The 25,533-nt window shown below is 39.6% G+C and overlaps 1 protein-coding gene across 2 annotated transcripts in view; it reads right to left on the minus strand.

Moving 5' to 3' along the window:
• Positions 1–347: 347 nt before the first annotated feature.
• The window catches only part of ciarta (circadian associated repressor of transcription a), a 243,471-nt gene continuing 218,285 nt past the window's right edge, over positions 348–25,533 (minus strand). Inside the window, exons 1-6 of one of the 2 annotated variants that reach the window (XM_061881661.1) lie at positions 13,780–13,983; positions 8,883–9,199; positions 8,713–8,788; positions 5,504–5,582; positions 5,172–5,379; positions 348–2,572 (exon numbers count right to left, since the gene is read on the minus strand). In XM_061881661.1, coding sequence (XP_061737645.1) covers positions 2,027–2,572; positions 5,172–5,379; positions 5,504–5,582; positions 8,713–8,788; positions 8,883–9,197 — 1,224 coding nt within the window. In that variant the 5' untranslated portion in view covers positions 9,198–9,199; positions 13,780–13,983 and the 3' untranslated portion in view covers positions 348–2,026. Of the gene's footprint in view, positions 2,573–5,171; positions 5,380–5,503; positions 5,583–8,712; positions 8,789–8,882; positions 9,200–13,779; positions 13,984–25,533 lie in introns of those variants that run through there. The other variant, XM_061881662.1, reaches the window with a different exon arrangement.

The raw sequence follows: 25,533 nt of genomic DNA on the forward strand, positions 1-25,533 counted from the left end.
CTAATTGTACTTCCACTTTTTGTATCTATTAATGCATTTTATTCTTTCATATTTTTTTTCTGTCTGGTTAAACCGCTTTTGTGCCTTTAAGTATTTTAAGTGAAGGAATAATTCTGGAAAAACTGGCAAAGCCTTATTGACTTGTTTACTATGAAAACACAACAATAACATATTTCAGAATAATTCCCACTTATATAGTTTAATTTGTGTAAAGGTATATTTTTTCATTCTTATTTTATAACTAATACTAGCAATTATTTCCTTAATAATAAAAAAAAAGACATTTAAACAGCTCTTTAAAAAGGAATTAAATAACCATACATGCCAAAACAACCCCAATGCAACAGTTCATCTTTGAAAAAACATGTTTATTACTTATTTAAAAAAAAAAAACCTTCTTCGTTTCTATGGTTACTGAAAAAAGTAGCCAGAAGAGTAACAAGTGAAGAGTTTAGTGTAAGAAAACTAAGAAGATTGAAGGAGCTGAAAGGGGGGGGGAGGGTCAAAGACCAGTGGGGGAAGGGTGCAGTTGAACAGTAGGAGAAGAGGAAGGCTACAGCAAAATTCCCAAATCCTTCCAACCACAGTCCATAAAGTAGAAAACGTACATGGAAAACAACAAAAAGTATGTGCAATCGGTCACACCTTGGCCGTAAAAAAACATGGGCGTGGTGGAAGCGGACCCCACCACACTCCCACCCTCACACATACACACACACACACACACTCTCTATTGACGAGTCAGCATATTCTGCATCCAATCGCCTTGTTTGGACATGGGTTTGACTCCGGAGTCATGAAAGGCTTAGCTAAAATTAAATACGAGTAAAATAAAATAACACTTTTTAAAATCGACATAAGAGTTTAAAATGACATAAAAAATTATTGAGGAAAAAAATTAAAAAAATACATGAAAAAAGTGGTCGCATGGAGGCTTTTTTACCTCGTGTATGAAGAAGCACGCATACCCATCGAAAAAGAGTTTTGTCAAAATGATTAACGACACGTTTTGCATCAGGTTGTCGTTATTTGCCGTCTTGTTGGCCGCACTACACTTTCAAACGTCAAAAATGAACCTCCTATCATTTAGGCCGGCGTTACAAATGCAGAATAGCAGCAGCGAGAGGGTGGTGGTGCAAGTCAACATTTCCCCTCACCCGAATTGTTGGCGTTTCAAGTTTTCACAGCGCACCCGCCTTGAGTGCAGCTCCTCGTTGCCGTCCCTGGATACGGGTCGGAAACCGAGAGGAGAAATTTTAAAAAGAAACAAAACAAAACAAAAAAAAAGGCTAGCAGGACAGCCCGGGCGTGAGAGCCGGCTAGCGTGCTGCTAACTCGATGCTAGGTAGAAATGTTCAAAGCGAGCAAACAATCAGAATGCAGCAAGAATGTACTGAAAGCACCAATTGTTTCTTAAAAAACAAAACAAAATAAAACAACACATCCTATTTGGTAAAAAGGCACAGTAGTCCAACAGTTCAGTGAAAACATTTCCTTTACATTTTTTGTCCCAAGAATGATAGGAATAAAAGTTGTCAACAATGTGGATAATAATATGAATCATTCAAAAAAAAAAAAGGTTGATGGCCTCGCTGTTTGTGTTTTGCGCACAGCGGGCGATACTCAGCTGCCTGATAAATAAATACAAAGAATAAATAAATGCAGTGTCGGATCAACGTAGGAATAAATTAACTGCGGGGGTCTTTAGGATTCCTCACCGCCGCCCCAACTCTTCTTGGATTACATTCGTCAGTTGATGACATCATTTTTTCTTCCCACCTGACACCTACTGTACACCAATGTTCACTTCTTTTTTGTCCCCACTTGCTCCATCGTCATCATGCTCAGTTACTTCCTCTCCAGACAGGAAGTGGTGTGTGCTGATTGCTTTGACAATTGAGCTACAGGAGTTTGCTTGCTTCGTTTTTTTTTTTACAGAATTGTGATTATCCACTCTTTCTTCAGCGCCTCTGGTCTCCTCCCGTCTTTGCTCACAGGAAGTGCGTAGAAATGCAGCTGCGTGTGCTCATACGTGCGAGTGCCGGGTCAGAGGCTTGACCGCGACTTGGCTGGACGGGCTTCGACCCGGACAAGTCTGTGTCTCGCTAGGGGGCTCGGCAGGCTGGCTTTGGCACCGGGCGACTTTCTTGAGACTCTTGGTGTGCTTGGAGGGCGTGGTGGAGGAGACGGCGCTGTCCTGCGTGGCCGGGCCGCCCCTGCTGCCGGCCGGGACCGGCTGGTCATCGCCACGAGCCGCCGCCGCCGCCGTGCCCTCGTGGGAGGGACAGGTCTTGCGCGGGGACAGGATGGGAGCGACGTGCATCCACGTGAGGCTGGGCTCCGACCCCCGGCACGCTTTGAACTTGCCGTCGCTTTTGTTCCTCTTGGCGTTGCTACTCATGTCTGGTGAAGACAGTAACGGCGGAGCGGGAGAAGGGCGGCGGCCGACGTCTTCTTCACCCCCGTCTTGCTTTTCGGTCGTCGTCTTCTCTTCGGGACTGAGACGAGGGCACTTGGGCAGCCCTGGAGACGTCGTTGGAGAGTCTGTCCCCGTCCAGCTGAGTCTGCGTTTCTGCAATGTGAAGTCAGTTTGGTTCACATTTGATTGTGTTTCCATTGCAAAAGGACAACAAATATCCCACTTTTTAGCACCCCGTTTGTTGAAGGGGTCTTTAGGAAAGTTAATTCATTTGTTTGAGGGCCAAACTGTCACCATAACTGTGCACAAACAGTACAGGACGGCACTTCTATTAGAATTAATTCCATCCATCTTCTTCCGCTTATCCGAGGTCGGGTCACGGGGGCAGCAGCCTAAGCAAAGAAGCCCAAACTTCCCTCTCCCCAGCCACTTGGTTCAGCTCCTCCTGGGGGATCCCGAGGCGTTCCCAGGCCAGCCAGGAGACATAGTCCTCCCAACGTGTCCTGACTCTTCCCCGTGGCCTCCTGCCGGTCGGACGTGCCCTAAACACCTCCCCAAGGAGGCGTCCGGGTGGCGTCCTGACCAGATGACCGAACCACCTCATCTGGCTCCCTTTAATGTGGAGGAGCAGCGGCTTTACTTTGAGCTCCTGCCAAATGACAGAGCTTCACACCCTATCTCTAAGGGAGAGCGTAAGAAACTCAATTCAGCCGCTTGTACCCGTGATCTTGTTCTTTCGGTCATAATCCGAAGATCATGACCATAGGTGAGGGCATGAACATTGATTGTCCAGTAAATCGAGAGCTTTGCCTTCCGACTCAGCTCCTTATTCACAAAGACAGACCTATACAGGGTCCGCATCACTGCAGACTCCACACGGGTCTGCCTGTTGATCTTATCATCCACTCTTCCCTCACTGGTCAACAAGACCCAGAGTTACATGAAGTCCTCTACTTGGGGCAGGATCTCCTCCTCTACCCGGAGATGGCACACCACCATTACCCCGGCAAGAACCATGGACTTGGACTTGGAGGTGCTGATTCTCATCCCAGCCGTTGGCTTCCACCCAGCTCACATTGCACCCTCCTATGAGTGGTGAGGCCATTGGAGGGGTATAATTAATGATCTATTATTATTATTAATAAATTAATTCACTTTGTTGCTTGTGCACGCTAAGAAAGGGGTTTGTGATGCAATAAAGACTGTAAATGGAGTGCTGTCCTGTCACTTTTGTACACAATTTTTGTTTTGTCTTTTTAGGATTCAGAACTTGTTCATATTTCTGAGGGTTGATTGAGTGTTTTTTTGCACTTCTGAACAAAAACAAAAACCTATTTAACTGTACTGGCCGATAAAAAACGATAATATATATTGCAATCAAAAATGTATTTGTCTTTCTTCTTTGTCGGGAGAAAACGGAAGTTGCGAAGCGAGGTTGGTTGCGTGAACAAAGACACTCGCTCTCTAGTAACCTAGCAACCCAAGAAGTGATGACTGATGGGAGCGACGCGCTAACAGCCAATCAGGTAGAAGTATCAACTATCAAGTTTGGTTGCACCGTCTTGTTGTCTCGCAGTTGATTCTTTGCATGGAGTGGGAAAAGTACAATAAACTTCAAAACTGCTTGTCCTCTAAGGATGTCTGGCAGAGACATAATAGAGCGGGAACAGGAAGGTGACGATACTTTATTAGAAATAATAAAGCCTTGTTATAATTAACTTATTGTACTGAGCAACCAGGACAGAGATGCATGGTCTCCTTTTCTAAAGTTCCATTTCTTGTTGTAAAGCAGTGGTACTCAGCAGTCAGGAAGCCATTTTTCTCCCAAAGTTTGTTTATTGTTGGCCCAAACATAATAATTAAATCAATTATTAATAAGACATTCTATTTGATCTTGCACTATCCAATTTGCTTTGTCCCCTTTAAAACAAAGATTTTTTGGGGCTGGACATTTCAGCATATATTCACAAGGGGTGTGAATCTTTGGACACCTAAAGATTCTCGATTCAAACCGATGTAACATTTGGGATATTAATTATAATACAACTTTTTCAAAACAAGCTACATGTTAGAAAAGCACATTCTGGTTGCATCATTGAGATGGCCCCAAATTGTCTATTTAAAAATTGGTTGTCATAAAAAAAAAAAAAAAAAATATATATATATATATATATATATATATGTGTTTTATCTAAACATATATACACATACCTGTATGTGTTACATATATATACATATATACATACATACTATACATATACACACACATACATATGTTTTATATATATATACATACATATATGTTTATATATATATACACACACACACACATACATATATGTTTTATATATATGTGATAAATATATATATCATATATAAATATATGTGTGTGTGTATATATATATATATATATATATATATATATATATATATATATATATATACACACATATATATACATACACACACATCACATATACATATATATAACATACATATATATTATCTTTTTTGTTGATTTGCTAAAACTAATTTTTGAAATCATGAATTGATTTAGAATCGGGATGAATAAGTATCGCAATTTGTTTTTTTGTGCGCCCCTAATATTCACATATATTGGATTGGTTTCAGCATCTTTAAATGTACAAAATGCATCAAAAGTTTGAACACTCTGTTTTTTGGTTGTTGCCACGCTTTTTCTCTGTGAACTGTAACAATAACTGCTAACTTGATGTTCCGAGTGCCCCCTCACCTTCACTGGAATATGCGACTGATCCCTGTGCTTGTGCGGCGGCGTGGTGACGGGCGTGGTGACGGGCGTGGTGACCGGCGCGTCTTGGAGAGAGCGGGCGGGGGAGGACGCCAGGCTGGAGGCGGACGACGCAGGCGGACTTGTGATTTGAGGAAACCAAAGCTTCAGCATCATCTCCACCTGCAGCAGAGTTTTGAGGTACTTCTCTCTGTAAGAAGACATCCAGAACTAAAGTCAGTGAGGACGTCCTTCATATGTTAATTATGGCGTTTAGATGTTTTTCATCCAAGTCAAGAAGTGAGTTGGCAGGGTGGGGGTGGGGAAAGTCTTACCCGCTGTTTGGTCTCTGTAAAACACCCACGATTCTCTGGATTCGATCCATGGCAACACTCTGCTGGAAGCTACTCAGACCTGCCAATCATAAACATGATACTCCAGTTAGCGATAGCACAGACCCAAAGTCGACAACAGTAAAGCCATACTTCTGATTGGCTGGAAAAACCAACGGTTACATACTTTTATGTCAAACTTGCTTTTATTGAGAGCCACACCGCAATTATGGCTGCCGTAACAGTGAATATGTACAAATATAAATGTGTAATACCCTCGTTACACAATTTGCTTAGGAAACTTATTTCTATTATTATATTTTGTATGAGAGGATTAATGGATAACTTTGCTCTGAAATCGTAAGTCAAAGTGACAAGATATCTGTGTATTCATTTTTGCTGGCCCAAAAAAATAATACATGGAACATCTTGTTGAATGATCAGATTCATTTTAAAGTGAATGTACACGAAAATGTGACGGGCCGCTCTGACTTATGGGCTGCACCACATGAATTAAAACGATGAGCTACATTGTTGATGTGCCAAGCCACATAAATCATGTGCTGTACCACACTGAATTATGTGCCGGGCCACAATATTTGATGTACTGTACCACATTAAATTTATGATTTATGTGCAAGCCCACTTTAAATTAAGTGCCGGGCCAAATTAAATGATGCAGTGAGCTACATAAATGATGTGACAGATCACATTAAACGATGTGCCAGACCACATTAAATGATGTACTAGAAAACATTAAAGGTGAACATTATCACAATTTCAAAAAGGTTAAAAACAATAAAAATCAGTTCCCAGTGACTTCTTGTATTTTTTTTTATTTTACCGGTCCCGGAATATCCCAAAATAAAGCTTTAAAGTGCTTTATTTTTGCTATCCTCGAAACCACTATCCATTTTCCTGTGACGTCATACAGTGCTGCCAATGTAAACAAAGACCACATTAAAAGATGTACTAGACCACATTAAAGGATGTACTACACCACATTAAAGGATGTACTAGACCACATTAAAGGATGTACTAGATCACATTAAAGGATGTACTAGACCACATTAAACAATGGGCCATACCATGTTGAATTTTTTGGTGGGCCACTTTGATCGATTTGCTGGGCAATTTTTTAAATATGTGACCGCCCAGATTTGGTCTCCCTGACGCATGTACTTTAGGACAGTGGTTCTCAAATGGGGGTACGCATACCCCTGGGGGTACTTGAAGGTATGCAAAGGGGTACGTGAGATTTTTTTTTTTTTAAATATTCTTAAAAATAGCAATAATGCAAAAATCCTTTACAAATACATTTATTGAATAATACTTCAACAAAATTTGAATGTAAGTTCATAAACTGTGAAAAGAAATGCAACAATGCAATATTCAGTGTTAACAGCTAGATTTTTTTGTGGACATATTTCATAAATATTGAGGTTAAAGATTTCTTTTTTTGTGAAGAAATGTTTAGAATGAAGTTGATGAATCCAGATGGATCTCTATTACAATCCCCAAAGAGGGCACTTTAAGTTGATGATTACTTCTATGTGTAGAAATCTTTATTTATAATTGAATCACTTGTTTATTTTTCACCAAGTTTTTAGTCATTTTTATATCTTTTTTTTCCAAATAGTTCAAAAAAGACCACTACAAATGAGCAATATTTTGCACTGTTATACAATTTAATAAATCAGAAACTGATGACATAGTGCTGTATTTTACTTCTTTATCTCTTTTTTTCAACCAAAAATGCTTTGCTCTGATTAGGGGGTACTTGAATTAAAAAAATGTTCACAGGAGGTACATCACTGAAAAAAGGTTGAGAACCACTGCTTTAGGAGATAGACAAGAATGTGTGTAAAATGTGAGCAAAAAACATTCAAGTAAAATGGAGCTGAGCGAGTAATTGCCCATAAGTCATCGACTACTTCTTTAATGATTATACAGTGGAACTCGGCCTGGGACGATTTTTGATAAGTTAATAAGCCAAAGGATAAATGGAGATGGAGTCGTTATGTTTTCCAGCATCGATAACCGCCATTTGCATGCTTTATCATGTTTCAGCAGCTTTGGGCGTTTGTACTACATGCACATAAACAGTATTAATGATAACTGCACTAAAAAGAATTCAAATTAAATGACTGAAAAAACCGTGATTGATAACTGCACTTTGATAAACCGAAGGAACAACGAGCATTAGCTTGCTAGCGAGCTTAAATGCTAACATGAAAACAAGCGACAATTAAGTATTTTCCTATTAGGAAACGTCACACCCCAATCCAAACTTGTACAAACACATTTCGGTCTAAACAACTAAGATTTATTTGCATTGAACATAAAGGCGGTGCTGTCTTGCACAAAGTGATCGATATAAATGCCACGGTGTCGAGTTGAAACAGACGTCCGTTCGACAGGAAGATACCCGGAAGTGAAAAGAACTGATCACCCAATTTGAATTAATCGAAGAAAAATCAAACATTTTAAAACATTTACAAATTAAAATGGAAGAATATACACATATTTAAACACACAAACCAAAACAATATTGCTTTTATAAAGTCGGAAGAATATTCTTATTTTTCCTCTGGCAAGAAAGTATATTGTGTGGCTATTTATTTTAGTTATTAAAAAAATACAACTTGGTTAAAAGTACTTTTTGAGCACATTCCACAATAATATTGATAACAATGATAATTTTGGTCACAATAACTTTATTTAGCTATTGTATTTATTGCTTTATTAACAGAGACATAATCTATTTTAATTGCTTTTGGTTGTGATTTTTATTCTGGGCCAAAATTTTGCCAACAGTTTTTTTTTTTAACCTTGAATATTTTAAAGTTTTACATTCCAATTCCAATGTTAAAATATACGAGAAATACAATTTTATTGCATTTGAAAAGGTATACTTGCATTATTATGATTATGTATTATCATTATATCAGTGGTTAATTTGTTCTCAAAATATTGTTGAAAATAATACCGTTTATCGGCACTAATTTGTAAGTCAATATATTGTCCAGCAAAATGTATTATCGGCCCAGGCCTAAGTGGAACCTTGGTTTTTATACGCTCAACTTTTCATTGTACAAACAAAATGTTGCCCTGGATTTTAAATAATGTACGTAAATGTAAATATGTATATTTGTATACTAGCATGTCTTCTAGAGCACTTGGGGGCATAGGAATGATATTAGGATCCTTACCACGGTCGAATCGCCCCTTCTTTAGTCCATTCAGCAGCTGCAGCAGAGGTCTGACAAAACCCTGCAACTCAGCACACTGTAACAAGAAGTGAGAAGAAGACAGATCAGTACAAAGTCTGGCTTGTCCCTGCAGGGTCTTCTTCGATCGTGGAAGTTTGGCGTTACCTCACCTTCTGAGCAAACAGGAGATCACGCTGGGATTTGGGAACCTGACCCGTAGGACGTGCGTTGTGCGCCGCCTTGTTCCCCGTCCCGTACGCCACCTCCTCTTCCTCCTCTTTGTCGGTGAAGCCGTCGCACGCCCACTGCGACCCGGGGCTCTCCGACGCCCGGGCCGAGGAGCCGCCCGCGGCGTCGAGGACGGCCGAGGAGCAGCTGTCCGTCAGGAAGACATCGGTGTCGTCGGAGTCGCTGAGAAGGAGGCTGTCGCTGGAGCTCAGGGAGTCGAAGGAGGGCTGGGAGGAAGTGCTGCCCTGGGACTGCATCTCTGTTTTGGGGAAACCAAATGGCAGACAAACATTAAAAATGTTGATTTGCACAAAACGGAGGGCGCTCGAGTGTCCTACTTTAACGGAGTAGCCAGTCGGCGCACAATGTCTGGCGCCCATTGAAGAGGAGGGAAGAGAGTAAAAACGAGGGGGATGGGAGCTTGTGCGTAGAGTAGTAGTGTAGTGGAATCAGAATAGGCCGTCTCTTTCACTGCTTCCAGTGCTCTGCTCAAGCCCCGCCCGCTCTGAGCGCTGGCTGGCGCTCCATCCTTCCCCCCACCCAACGCCACTACCGCCATCGCCTGCCGACAAACTCCCTCCCCTTGCACACACACACACCCCTCTCTTTCCTCTCTGTATGCCTCTCATCTCCCTTCAGCTCATCCTCAGAGCCTTCCTGTCCTCCCCCCCTCACATTTTGAATTCTAGTCCTTTCTCCCCCAACCAGTCTCAGTGTAAGCCCTGGGGGAGGTCACAGAGATACTCACTTTTACTGACTACCGCATAGGACTTTAAGAAAGCCATAAGAGCGAGAAGAAAAAGGCAGTATATGGCTTTCCTTAGTTGTCAGAATCTTTTTTGAGGGATCGGGGGTTCATATCTGTGATGTAAACATTTGTTTTTCTCCCATGGGAGATACTCACTACCGCACAGGATTTTAATAAAGCCATAGAGCTAGAAGAAAAGGCGGTATATGACTTCACAGTCCGGAGATCTGTTGTAAACATCTCTGTGTGGAGTTTACAAGTATACTCAGGCTTCCTCCCACATTCCAATAAACATGCAAGTCCGGACTAACCGTAGTCCCCCAAATTGTCCGGCGGTATGAATGGTTGTTTGTCTACTTTTGCCCTGTGATTAACTGGTGACCAGACCACGCCTCTCACTCTGAAAGGTCAGCGCGGTTACACTCAAGCTCACCCATGACCCTGATCAGAACAAGTGGGATAGAGGATGGAGGAATGGACCTCCTTAATGACATCATTTAACAGACTTCTATTAAAAACATTGAAGGATAAGGATGGGGTGCACTTTGACACATTTACTTGCAAAAAAACCCCTAAACTATGTAATTTCAAATGTTTATTTCTTTTGTTTTAATTGGGTTTACACTTTAAAATTGTTTTAATCACATTTATTTTTATATTTATTTATTTTGTTTTTATTCAGTCAAGGATAGTATTTGAATCTAGTTTTTAATATTTTTGTGCAGCACTTTGGAAACATTTTTTGTTGTTTAAATGTGATATATAAATAAAGTGGATTGGATAAACCCAACATATTAATTAAATAACTACCTGAGCAAAACATCCCCATCCTAGCTTGTGTACACAACATATAATTATCAAAGTTGTGAATCTTTGGGGGAAAAAAATTATTTGATCAAATTCCGGTTCCTAATACAGAATCAGGTCTCGATTGTAACTGATTTTCAAATGTTTTATTTGGTAAAAATAATTTTAAGGTTAGAAAAGATCCTTCTGGTTGCATGGAGATGGCCAAAAACAATGGTTCTCAAATGGGGGTACGCGTACCCCTGGGTGTACTTGAAGGTATGCCAAGGGGTACATGAGATTTTTTTTTAAATATTCTAAAAATAGCAACAAATCCTTTATAAATATATTTATTAAATAATACTTCAACAAAATATGAATGTAAGTTCATAAACTGTGAAAAGAAATGCAAAAATGCAATATTCAGTGTTGACAGCTAGATTTTTTGTGGACATGTTCAGTAAATATTGATGTTAAAGATTTCTTTTTTTGTGAAGAAATGTTTGGAATCAAGTTGATGAATCCAGATGGATCTCTATTACAATCCCCAAAGAGGGCACTTTAAGTTGATGATTACTTCTATGTGTAGAAATCTTGATTTATAATTGACTCACTTGTTTTTTTCTCAAAAAGTTTTTAGTTCTTTTTATATCTTTTTTTCCAAATAGTTCAAGAAAGACCACTACAAATGAGCAATATTTGCACTGTTATACAATTTAATAAATCAGAAACTGATGACATAGTGCTGTATTTTACTTCTTTATCTCTTTTTTTTCCAACCAAAAATTATTTGCTCTGATTAGGGGGTACTTGAATTAAAAAAAATGTTCACAGGGGGTACATCACTGAAAAAAGGTTGAGAACCACTGGCCTAAAACATCTTTAAAGATTATTATTTTTATCAATGTTTTTTTTAATTTTCAAATCTTTTTTTTTTTTAATCATGAACCGATTTGAAATCGATTCATACATTTTTGTGCACCCCTAATATAATAACTGATTGATAATGGCTTAATTCGATTTATTTTTTTGTATGCAGAGGGCATATAAGAACTGACCCCGCCCCCTTTATACTTTTCAAAAATCAATTGAAATATATATGTATATAATATATATTTTTTTATATTTTATTTTATAGGTTTTAGGACATAGGACATCTCCATGCAACCCGAAAGGAGCTTTTTTAACGTATTTTGAAAAAGTTTTAATATAATTATTGTATCGAATAATACTTTGGAAGAATCGGTTTGAATCGAGAATCCACCCAGAATCGAATAGTCGCCTCCAAAAATCGTAATCATAGCGAAATATCCACAAAGAACAGGCAAGAGAATAGTAACATACGTATATTTATATTTTTATATTTTTTTACTTTTAATGCGTAGGTCTGTAGATCTCTTGATTATAAGATTTTATAATTTTTTTCATACTTTGTTTGTTTGATGCCTTTTTTCTGAAAGAAAACTTTGCTTTGCACAAAATATGCGATATTATCCCCCCAAAATATTTGAAAGTGAAATTATTCAAGTGAAGTAATTGGAGCCTTCAGCAGGTCAATAACAGTCCGCATGGCAGCTTTGTGTTATTAGTATCAACACTGCAACTTTTTCTTGTTACATGTCACTGTTTACTCTTTTATTACACTCTTTTATGTTTTACATTTTTATTATAGTATTTTTTAGAATGGACTGGGGGCCATTAACAAATTAGCTGGGGGCCACAAATGACCCTCGGGCCGCACTTTGGACACGCCTGGCATATAAGAACCGACCCCGCCCCCCTTCTAACTTTTCAAAAATCGATTAAAATATGTATGTGTATCATTTTTTCATATATATATATATTTTAATTTATAGGTTTTAGGACATCTCCATGCAACCGGAAGGAGCGTTTCTAACGTATTTTGAAAAAGTTCAAATATAATTATTATATCAAATAATACTTTGGAAGAATCGGTTTGGATCGAGAATCCATCCAGAATCGAATAGTCGTCCCCAAAAATAGTAATCAGCGAAATATCCAGAAAGAACAGGCAAGAGAATAGTAACATACCGTGAGTGTTGAAAATAAGCCAAATGTATATTTATATTTTTTTACTTTTAATGCTTAAGTCTGTAGATCTCTTGACTATAAGATTTTATAATTTTTTTCATACTTGTTTTGTTTGTTTGATGCCTTTTTTCTGAAAGAAAACTGTGCTTTGCACAAAATATGCGATATTATCCCCCCAAAATATTTGAAAGTGAAATTATTCAAGTGAAGTAATTGGAGCCTTCAGCAGGTCAATAAAAGTCCGCATGGCAGCTTTGTGTTATTAGTGTCAACACTGCAACTTTTTCTTGTTACATGTCACTGTTTACTCTTTTATTACACTCTTTTATGTTTTACATTTTTATTATAGTATTTTTTAGAATGGACTGGGGGCCATTAACAAATTAGTTGGGGGCCACAAATGACCCTCGGGCCGCACTTTGGACACGCCTGGCATATATGAACCGACCCCGCCCCCTTTTAACTTTTCAAAAATCGATTGAAATATATATGTATATCATTTTTTTATATAAATATTTTAGTTTATTTTATAGGTTTTAGGACATCTCCATGCAACCGGAAGGAGCTTTTGTAACATATTTTGAAACATTTTTTTATATAATTATTTTATCAAATAATACTTCGGAAGAATCGGTTTGAATCGAGAATCCATCCAGAATCGAATAGTCGCCCCCAAAAATAGTAATCATAGCGAAATATCCACAAAGAACAGGCAAGAGAATAGTAACATACCGTAAGTGTTGAAAATAAGCCAAATGTATATTTATATTTTTTTTACTTTTAATGCTTAAGTCTGTAGAGTTTTTAGAATGGACTGGGGGCCATTAACAAATTAGCTGGGGGCCACAAATGACCCTCGGGCCGCACTTTGGACAGCTTGGCATATAAGAACCGACCCCGCCCCCTTTTTACTTTTCAAAAATCGATTGAAATATATATGTATAATATTTCTTTACATATATATATTATTTTATAGGTTTTAGGACATCTCCATGCAACCGGAAGGAGCTTTTCTAACGTATTTTGAAAAAGTTTTAATATAATTATTATATCAAATAATACTTTGGAATAATCGGTTTGAATCGAGAATCCATCCATAATCGAATAGTCGCCCCCAAAAATAGTAATCATAGCGAAATATCCACAAAAAAACAGGCAAAAGAATAGTAACATATACGCTAAATGTTAGCACAAACAGGATGCGGCTAGTCGAGCAACTTCTAGAAGCTCGCAGAAAAAAGAACGTGACTCACCCGCTATTTGTGCTTTTAAAAAAAAACAAAAAAACGAGCAGCTGCCACAAAAAAAAGAAGTAGATTTTATCCCCGACTCAGCGCAGACTCGGCGAAAGGAGGACTATGGACCCGAGCGACACACATGTAGTCCGGCCGCCGTCGTCCTGTGTCGTCCTGTGTCTCCTCCCCGCCACTACAGCGGCGTCAACATGTGCCGGCGTCCACGTGCCCGCGTCATCCTGCCAGCCCGTTGGTCCGCGGTGGGGCAGGCGCCGCGCGCTCATTGGTCGAGGCTCGCAGCCAGTGATTGGCTTACGCGGCGCTGATTGGACGGCGGCGAGAGCCGGCCGAAGCCCCGCCGACTCATGTGTTGCCATCGTGTTTTGGTGCGCAGGCTCGCCTTACTACGGAACGAGGGGGGGCGTGACCGCGCGCGTGAGGGGACGCGGCGTGCGCGTGTACGTGCCTGCGTGCATGTGCTTGTGCACTGAAGCTCGAGTCTACACTCATATGCAATAAAAAAAAAAAAAACAACCTTATGCAACATATTTGTCTGTATATTATTTGTTGTTTGTTAAATGGAATACATACAGTTTACATACACTTATGACGTAATGTCATGGCTGTCTTGAGTTTTCAATCATTTCTACAACTCTTATTTTTTTGTGATAGAGTGATTGGAGCACATACTTGTTGGTCACAGAAAACATCCATGATGTTTGGTTCTTTAAAAGGCGTAGTTGGGAGAGTGGTCGTGCGCAACCCGAGGGTCCCTGGTTCAACCCCCACCTAGTACTATGTAAAGCGCTTTGAGTCACTAGAGAAAAGCGCTATATAAATATAATTCACTTCACTTGACTACCAACCTCGTCAAGTCCGTTGTGTCCTGAGCAAGACACTTCACCCTTGCTCCTGACCGGTGCTGGTTAGCGCCTTGCATGGCAGCTCCCTCCATCAGTGTGTGAATGGGTAAATGTGGAAGTAGTGTCAAAGCGCTTTGAGTACCTTGAAGGTAGAAAAGCGCTAAACAAGTACAACCCATTTATCATTTATTTACTGAAATGAGATTTTCTTATTCAAAAGGGGATAGCAAGTCCATTCTATGTGTCATACGTGATCATTTTGCGATATTGCCATATTTTGCTGAAAGGATTTAGTAGAGAACATCGACGATAAAGTTTGCAACTTTTGGTCGCTAATAAAATAGCCTTGCCTGTACCGGAAGTAGCAGACGCTGTGCGCGTGACGTCACGGGTTGTGGAGCTCCTTACATTGTTTATAATCATAGCCTCCAGCAATAAGAGCTATTCAGACCGAGAAAGCGACGATTTCCCCATTAATTTGAGCGAGGATAAAAGATTCGTGGATGAGGAAGGTTAGAGTGAAGCACTAAAAAAAAAAAAAAAGGAAAGAAAAGGCAATGGCTCCAGGCGGCGGCAGTTTCAGATGTAATCAGACACATTTACTAGGATACTTCTGGAAAATCCCTTATCTACTTGTGTTATTTTAGGGAGATTATAAAGTCATATCCGAAAGTCGGATGGCTGCGGTGAACGCCAGTGTCTCTGAGAGAAGCCAAGATCACAGCTGCCTTTTTGAGCTGCAGGAGGAGCTCGCATATTCCACCCAAGTCTCCAATAAGAGCCAACTTAATATCACAATTTTCCCATCCAAAAACTTGCTGGTTGACATGTGGTAGAGAAACATGTTCGCTAAAGCTTCACAACAAACAAAAAACACCGGCTGTGTTTCGGTTGCTAAAGGCAGCCGCAATCCACCGCTTTCCACCAACAGCATTCTTCTTTGACGTCTCCATTATTAATTGAACAAATTGCAAAAGATTCAGCAACACATATGTCCAAAATACTGTGTAATTATGCGATGAAAAGAGATTACTTTTAGCCGTAAGTGGTGCTGGGCTAATATGTCCCCTCCAACCAATAACGTCACAAACACGCTTCATCATTCCGCGACGTTTTCAACAAGAAACGCCGCGGGAAATTAAAAATTGTAATTTAGTAAACTAAAAAGGCCGTATTGGCATGTGTTGCAATGTTAATATTTCATCATTGATATATAAACTATCAGACTGTGTGGTCGCTAGTACTGGGTAAATCTAATTTCAGTAGGCCTTTAAAGGTCTACTGAAATGAGATTTTCTTATTTAAACGGGGATAGCAGGTCCATTCTATGTGTCATACTTGATCATTTCGCGATATTGCCATATTTTGCTGAAAGGATTTAGTAGAGAACATCGACGATAAAGTTCGCAACTTTTGGTCGCTAATAAAATAGCCTTGCCTTTACCGGAAGTAGCAGACGATGTGCGCGTGACGTCACGGGTTGTGGAGCTCCTTACATTGTTTATAATCATAGCCTCCAGCAATAAGAGCTATTCAGACCGAGAAAGCGACGATTTCCCCATTAATTTGAGCGAGGATGATAGATTCGTGGATGAGGAAAGTTAGAGTGAAGCACTAAAAAAAAAAAAAAAAAAGGAAAGAAAAGGCGACGGCTCCAGGCGGCGGCAGTAGGAGCGTTTCAGATGTAATTAGACACATTTACTAAGAAAATCTCTTATCTGCTTATTGTGTTAATAGTATTTTAGTGAGATTATAAAGTCACACCTGAAAGTCGGATGGCTGCGGTGAACGCCAGTGTCTCTGAGAGAAGCCAAGATCACAGCTGCCTTTTTGAGCTGCAGGAGGAGGTCGCATGTTCCACTCAAGTCTCCAATAAGAGCCGACTTAATATCACAATTTTCCCATCCAAAAACTTGCTGGTTGACATGTGGTAGAGAAACATGTTCGCTAAAGCTTCACAACAAACAAAGAAACAATGGCTGTGTTTCGGTTGCTAAAGGCAGCTGCAATCCACCGCTTTCCACCAGCAGCATTCTTCTTTGACGTCTCCATTATTAATTGAACAAATTGCAAAAGATTCAGCAACACATATGTCCAAAATACTGTGTAATTATGCGATGAAAAGAGACGACTTTTAGCCGTAAGTGGTGCTAGGCTAATATGTCGCCTCCAACCCGAGACGTCACAAACACGCGTCATCATTCCGCGACGTTTTCAACAAGAAACTCCGCGGGAAATATAAAATTGTAATTTAGTAAACTAAAAAGGCCGTATTGGCATGTGTTGCAATGTTAATATTTCATCATTGATATATAAACTATCAGACTGCGTGGTCGCTAGTAGTGGCTTTCAGTAAAAACAAAAAAATAAACAAAAGGGAAGGCTATGCAGAACTAAACTAAAACTGAACTGGCTACAAAATAAACAAAAACAGAATGCTGGACGACAGCAAAGACTTACTGTGGAGCAAAGACGGCGTCCACAAAGTATATCCGAACATGACTTGACAATCAACAACATCCCCACAAAGAAGGATAAAAACAAGTGAAATATACGTGATTGCGAAAACAAAGTAGATGCAGGAAATATCGCGAAATCCCCAAAAAAGAGAAAAAGCCACCAAAATAGGAGTAAAAGACAAGAACCAAAACAATACACACAGGAAAACAGCAAAAAACTCCAAATAAGTCAGGGTGTGACGTGACAGGTGGTGACAGTACACCTACTTTGAGACAAGAGCTATAGTAATTCATGCTTGGTTTATGCTTTAAAGTCATATCCAACAATTGCGACAACGACTTTTCACTGTCAACTGAGTTTTGTTTTTTAATGATTTCTTTTGGTGGCGTGCCTCCGGATTTTTTCAACGCAAAAAAATGTGCCCTGGCTCAAAAACGGTTGAAAAACACTGCTTTAGTGAGCAAAGTTTGGACACCACTGGCTTAATGGATAACCTATTTTGTTTTAAATTAGCACCATAACCCCCCCTCTGTTGTTTGCTGAGGGGCAATAAATGCTGGCGGTTCAATTTGCTGGTTTAGGTCAAGGTTGCATGTGAAAACCTAAAAAAAAGGATATTTTGCCTCACATTCACACTGGTATTTTTGCCAAGGTTGTGGGTTGGGTTATTGCCCCCAATTGACCCCCACTCGCGGCTATAAAAAAATCTAATAAAGGTGCACCTATGCATAGCATTGCATCCTTATCAACATTAAAGACAACAATAACAATATAAAGAAAGAAATAGAGATCAACTTACAACAAGTACTTAACTTTATCAACATTTGCAACAGAAACTATTTAAAGTGCATCAAATTGCCTGAAATTCAAAAAGATGTTTAATCCTTGCTTTAACTATAAATATTTTTGCCGGACTTAAACCATTACATACTGAAAAAAATAAAATAAACAAACTCAGAAAATAAGTAAATTAATAATAAAAAAAAATTAAATTTGTTCAGCAACTAACTCAGGATCTGCAATTAAAAAAAAAAAGCTGTGAATGCATTATGTGTGTGGAGCCGAACTGAAATGCTAACGTTAGCATGCTGTGTAAAACTACCGAGTCATACAAGTTTGAGGTGTTCAGCTGCAAAATAAGCGAAAAAAAAAAGTTAGCATGCTAACGCGCTACTGCGATGAGGTGGCGACTTGTCCAGGGTGTACCCTGCCTTCTGCCCGATTGTAACTGAGATCGGCGCCAGCGCCTCCCGCGACCCCGAAAGGGAATAAGCGATAGCATCCATCCATCCATTTTCTAACGCACTAACGTTAGCATGATAAAACTTAGCATCTCTCAATCACCAGGTTATATGGCTCTGGGAAAGAGCGGCAAATTTGGATAATTTTGACTGAAATTCCCCCAAAAATTTAATCCTAGTTTTAAAATCCTACTGAAATGAGATTTTCTTATTTAAACGGGGATAGCAGGTCCATTCTATGTGTCATACTTGATCATTTCGCGATATTGCCATATTTTTGCTGAAAAGATTTAGTAGAGAACATCGACGATAAAGTTCGCAACTTTTGGTTGCTAATAAAAAAGCCTTGCCTGTACCGGAAGTAGCAGACGATGTGCTTGTGACGTCACGGGTTGTGGGGCTCTTCACATTGTTTATAATCATAGCCACCAGCAGCAAGAGCTATTCGGACCGAGAAAGCGACGATTTCCCCATTAATTTAAGCGAGAATGAAAGATTCGTGGATGAGGAAATTTAGAGTAAAGGACTAGAAAGAAAAAAAAAAAAGGCGATTGCAGTGAGAGCAATTCAGATGTTTTTAGACACATTTACTAGGATAATTCTGGAAAATCCCTTATCTGCTTATTGTGTTACTAGTGTTTTAGTGAGTTGAATAGTACCTGATAGTCAGAGGGGTGTGTTGAGGGAAGTCATGAAGCTCCATAGTAAAGCTTCACCTCCAGGAATTTTAAACAAGGAAACACCGTGTGTTTGTGTGACTAAAGGCCAAAAGCTTCCCACCTCCATCTTTCTACTTTGACTTCTCCATTATTAATTGAACAAATTGCAAAATATTCAGCAACACAGATGTCCAGAATACTGTGTAATTATGAGATGAAAAGAGACGACTTTTAGCCGCAAGTGGTGCTGCGCTAATATGTCCCTTCCAAAAAATAACGTCATCATACGCAACGTTTTCAACAGGAAACTCCGCGGGAAATTTAAAATTGCAATTTAGTAAACTAAAGCGGCCGTATTGGCATGTGTTGCAATGTTAATATTTCATCATTGATATATAAACTATCAGACTGCGTGGTCGCTAGTAGTGGCTTTCAGTAGGCCTTTTGTGACCGCCCCAAGGGGACACACCCACCTCTCTAAAACACTATATTTCATGAATAACTTGAAATATCAGCATAAAAAAACAGCTCATTCTCTTTATAAAGCTAATTCTTAGCATTGCAGCCATCTTTGTTTTAGTCGTCTACTTTAATCGCATAATTACACAGTATTCTGGACATCTGTGTTGCTGAATCTTTTGCAATTTGTTCAATTAATAATGGAGACGTCAAAGAAGAAAGATGTAGGTGGGAAGCGGTGTATTGCGGCCACCTTTAGCAACACAAACACTTGTTTACATTCCCGAAGGTGAAGCTTTACCATGGAACAGAGCGGTCAAGCGAACATGGTTCCCGACCACATGTCAACCGGCAGATTTCGGTGAGAAAATTGAAATTGTGGTAATAAGTCGGGGCTTCACGGTGGCACAGGGGTTAGTGCGTCTGCCTCACAATACGAAGGTCCTGCAGTCCTGGGTTCAAATCCAGGCTCGGGATCTTTCTGTGTGGAGTTTGCATGTTCTCCCCGTGAATGCGTGGGTTCCCTCCGGGTACTCCGGCTTCCTCCCACTTCCAAAGACATGCACCTGGGGATAGGTTGATTGGCAACACTAAATTGGCCCTAGTGTGTGAATGTTGTCTATCTGTGTAGGCCCTGCGATGAGGTGGCGACTTGTCCAGGGTGTACCCCGCCTTCCGCCCGATTGTAGCTGAGATAGGCGCCAGCGCCCCCCGCGACTCCGAAAGGGAATAAGCGGTAGAAAATGGATGGATGAAAGGGTAATAAGTCGGCTCTTACCGTAGACATGAGCGGAGCTTGCGTCGTTCCTCATGCACCTGTCAAAGAGGCAGCTGCGGACTCTCTTGCCTCCTCTGATCGGCCGACCCCAAACATGGGATGCTTCCACCATGGAGGAGGGGGGAAAAAAAAGCTCAGCCCAACCCGACCGGCTAACTTTGCTTCGCCTCGTCAAGAAACGTGGCTTCCCTCAGAGACACTGGCGGTCACCACACCCGTGGCCACACCCCTTCCGACTTTCAGGTACGACTAGATAGTCTCACTAAAACACTAGTAACACAATAAGCAGATAAATTATTTTCTAGAATTATCCTAGTCCGAGTCCATGGTTCTCGCCCGGAAAAGGGTGGAGTGCCATCTCCGGGTTGGGGAGGAGACCCTGCCCCAAGTGGAGGAGTTCAAGTACCTAGGAGTCTTGTTCACGAGTGGGGGAAGAGTGGATCGTGAGATCGACAGGCGGATCGGTGCGGTGTCATCAGTAATGCGGACGTTGTACCGATCCGTTGTGGTGAAGAAGGAGCTGAGCCGGAAGGCAAAGCTCTCAATTTACCGGTCGATCTACGTTCCCATCCTCACCTATGGTCATGAGCTTTGGGTCATGACCGAAAGGATAAGATCACGGGTACAAGCGGCCGAAATGAGTTTGGGTCTCTCCCTTAGAGATCGGGTGAGAAGCTCTGCCATCCGGGAGGAACTCAAAGTAAAGCCGCTGCTCCTCCACATCGAGAGGAGCCAGATGAGGTGGTTCGGGCATCTGGTCAGGATGCCACCCGAACGCCTCCCTAGGGAGGTGTTTAGGGCACGTCCAACCGGTAGGAGGCCACGGGGAAGACCCAGGACACGTTGGGAAGACTATGTCTCCCGGCTGGCCTGGGAACGCCTCGGGATCCCCCGGGAAGAGCTAGACGAAGTGGCTGGGGAGAGGGAAGTCTGGGTTTCCCTGCTTAGGCTGTTGCCCCCGCGACCCGACCTCGGATAAGCGGAAGATGATGGATGGATGGATGGATATCCTAGTAAATGTGTCTAATAACATCCGTATCGCTCCCACTGCCCTGTCTTTTTTTTTTTTTAGTCCTTCACTCTCACTATCCTCATCCACAAATCTTTCATCCTCGCTCAAATTAATGGGCAAATCGTCGCTTTCTCGGTCCGAATCACTCTCGCTGCTGGTGGCCATGATTGTAAAAAATGTGAGGCAAGGCTTTTTTATTAGCCACCAAAAGTTGCAAACTTTATCGTGGATGTTCTCTACTAAATAGATTCAGCAAAAATATGGCAATATCGTGAAAAGATCAAGTATGACACATAGAATGGACCTGCTATCCCCGTTTAAATAAGAACATCTCATTTCAGTAGGTCTTCAAACTTCAAAGACATGTCCACAGTCTTCGAAGGGTGTGCACAAAACTTTCACCATCACGTCAGTGTTTTCTGCAGAGCGACATTCCCTGGTGTGAGAAATTTCAAGACAGTCTGACCTATGGGGGTCACACTTGGGGGATTTAGCAACCTCCCGACAGTGTGCTGTACTTTCTCAAAAAAAAAAAAAAAAATAGCATAGGAATGTGTTTTGACTCATTTTCACCCTTTTGTATGCAGCGGTTCACAAGTAGAAGAGTACAACAAAGAAATACATTCACAAAGTTACTGTATGGCTGGGTTTCAAACACGTGACCACATGACCGAGATGGTTTGAGAGATTTGGCTTTGAGGTGCAAGCGAAGAAAATGGCAAATGCTTAGATTCTGTGCTTTTAAAGGTTTCGAGACGGGGTGTCCAAACTACGGCCCGAGTTTAATAATCGGTGTATTCATTTCATTTACAGATAACCAACGGTCTAACAGCTACCATGTCTAGCGCCATCTGGTGACCAAAAATATTAACTCGACCATTAATTGTACTTGCAGGGAAGCACAGCGCAGCATTTATTTTTACGACTCAATCCAAACAACCTACCCTAGTCACGGTGCAGAAAGAAAACTCAACCATAAAACATATCCTGCTCATTAAACTTAGTGAATATTATAAAAAAACGTCCAATCAAAATTAAAACATTTTTTTTAAATTACACCCATTTAAATCCGATACAAGAGAAGATGGGGAAAATGCAAAACACTCTCCCCACTCTTATTATATAATTATAAATTGTACTCATATATCTGTGTAGGCTTTATATATATATATATATATATATATATATATATATATATATATATATATATATATATATATATATATATATGTACGTATAGTTACATATACGTATGTATACAGTATATGGTTACACACACACACACAATATATATATAAATATATATATATGTGTGTGTGTGTGTGTATATAATAAGTACTCATATCTGTATAGTCTTTATGTGTGTACAGTATATATATATATATATATATATATATATATATATATATATATATATATATACTGTACACACAAAGTCTATACAGATATATGCAGATATATGAGTACTTCTCATATACACACACACATATACATATACATATATATATACACATATATACACACAAACATATACACACACATATATATATACACATATATACACACAAACATATATATACACACACACATATATACACACAAACATATATACACACACACATATATATATATACAGTTAAATATACACATATGTGTACATATACAGTATATAGTTACATATACACACAAACATATATATATACAGATATATGAGTACATACATATATACATAAATATATATATATATTTATATATATATTTATATACGTATATATACATATATATATATATATATATATATATATATATATATATATATATATATATATATATATATATATACATGCACCTGGGGATAGGTTGATTGGCAACACTAAATTGGCCCTAGTGTGTGAATGGGAGTGTGAATGTTGTCTATCTGTGTTGGCCCTGCGATGAGGTGGCGACTTGTCCAGGGCGTACCTCGCCTTCCGCCCGATTGTAGCTGAGATAGGCACCAGGGCCCCCCGTGACCCCAAAAGGGAATGGATATATATATATATATATATATATATATATATATATATGTATATATATATATATATGTATATATATATATATATATATATGTCTTGATTGGATTATCCAGAGAATAGTGCTCGATACCGTGGTAGAGCGCAATATGTAGGTGTGGGAAAAATCACAAGACTACTTCATCTCTACAGACCTGTTTCATGAGGGCTTCCCTCAATCATCAGGAGATTTTAATGGAAGCATTCACATACAATGGTTTATATAGGGCACAGAGTGGGTGGGTACAGGCAGGCGTAGGGTGTGGTGATTGGCTCATGTGTTACCTAGGAGGTGTTTCCGTCTGTGGCGGCATGTTGAAATGATTTCACTGCGCTTGTTGAGGGATGACAGGTCTGGATGATATATAATAAACAGTTTCTCTTTTAAGCATAGGTTGCATCTTTTATTACCACTGTTGTAAGGTGTGCTGGATGCAAGAATTTGCCATGTTATTGAATAGTCAACATTTGAGGTTCCTGGAAACTCAAAGACAATAAAGTTAAATATTCAATAACATGGCAAATTCTTGCATCCAGCACACCTTACAACAGTGGTAATAAAAGATGCCTAATCAGACACGGATTTACAGACAAACCGCACAACAAAGCGTCTTAATATATTTTATTGTACTTCAATTCCTGTTTTTAGTCCTGCATAGTTCATGTCTGTGTTTTGTGTAACACTCTTTTATGCCTTAAGAAGCAACAATGTAACATAATGCCCAGGACAACTTTCTTTAACGGGAAATTAAAGTTTAACCTGATCCTGACTCTGCACCATAACATTGAGGTGATGTCGCAATTGTGCCAAAAGCATCAACTGCATCCTAAAAACGTCTCTGTTGTCCACCATTCTTGTTCTTCTTGTTGACAGTTACTACCTGCAGGGGTTCATCTCTTGTTTTTCTGGTCATGTGACAAGAGAGTGGGCGGCGACATCATCATCCAAAACATTATTGCTCTTTATAAAATGTCTTTTGTCGCGAACCGCTAACCCAGGGGTGTCCAAACTTTTTCCACACACGGAAAAATTAAAGCATACAGGGGCCGTTTTAATATTTTTCATTTTCAAACTATATGGATTTTTAAAATGTATTTTACCTTTAGGGGTCCCGGGAACCATAAAGGGTGTCAGTTAATAAAAGGTTAAAAATAAGTCAAATTTGAATTATTATTTTTTATTTAACGCTTACAGTAAATCTCTCTTTTTTTTAATGGATTTTCTGTCAAAAACATCTTTGTTTTTTTAATAGTAAAACTGAAATATGCATTATTTAGTAATTATAGCCCTAAAAGATCAATAATTTAGGACACCATTGATTTCCATCCATCCATCCATCCATTTTCTACCGCTTATTCCCTTTCGGGGTAGGGGGGGCGCTGGCGCCTATCTCAGCTACAATCGGGCGGAAGGCGGGGTACACCCTGGACAAGTCGCCACCTCATCGCAGGGCCAACACAGACAACATTCACACTCACACTCACACACTAGGGCCAATTTAGTGAATTATTTATTATTTTTGAGCAATCACAGAAAAAAGATCATTAAAATACCACTAAATATATTTGGGATCCAAAAGGTGCCCCACTCAGAAAGTGATACATTTTTATTAGTTTTTTTTAACTTTCAACACTTAAGTTACGAGATCAACTTCAGATATATCTGTCGATTTTATGTTTTAACTATTATTTTGTTGGTTTTATGCTCTTTAGTCAAAGAAAACTTTGTTTTTTGATGGCAACTGCACAACATATGCAATATTTACCACATAAACCATTTTAAAGTAACATTTTTGAACTAATTGGAGCTTTGAAAATAATTCATTATAACATGGATTTTTTTGTCGTTCATTTTTTTTTTTAGCAATGCCCAAAAAATAAAAAATAAATAGATTGATTGAAACTTTTATTAGTAGATTGCACAGTACAGTACATATTCTGTACAATTGACCAATAAATGGTAACACCCCAATAAGTTTTTCAACTTGGGGCGGTATAGCTCGGTTGGTAGAGTGGCCGTGCCAGCAACTTGAGGGTTGCAGGTTTGATTCCCGCTTCCGCCATCCTAGTCACTGCCGTTGTGTCCTTGGGCAAGACACTTTACCCACCTGCTCCCAGTGCCACCCACACTGGTTTAAATGGAACTTAAATATTGGGTTTCACGATGTAAAGCGCTTTGAGTCAGTAGAGAAAAGCGCTATATAAATATAATTCACAAAATTCACAACTTGTTTAAGTCGGGGTCCACG

The sequence above is a fragment of the Nerophis ophidion genome, linkage group LG21 (assembly GCF_033978795.1).
Source record: "Nerophis ophidion isolate RoL-2023_Sa linkage group LG21, RoL_Noph_v1.0, whole genome shotgun sequence".
In the NCBI taxonomy this organism is placed as follows: Eukaryota; Metazoa; Chordata; class Actinopteri; order Syngnathiformes; family Syngnathidae; genus Nerophis; species Nerophis ophidion.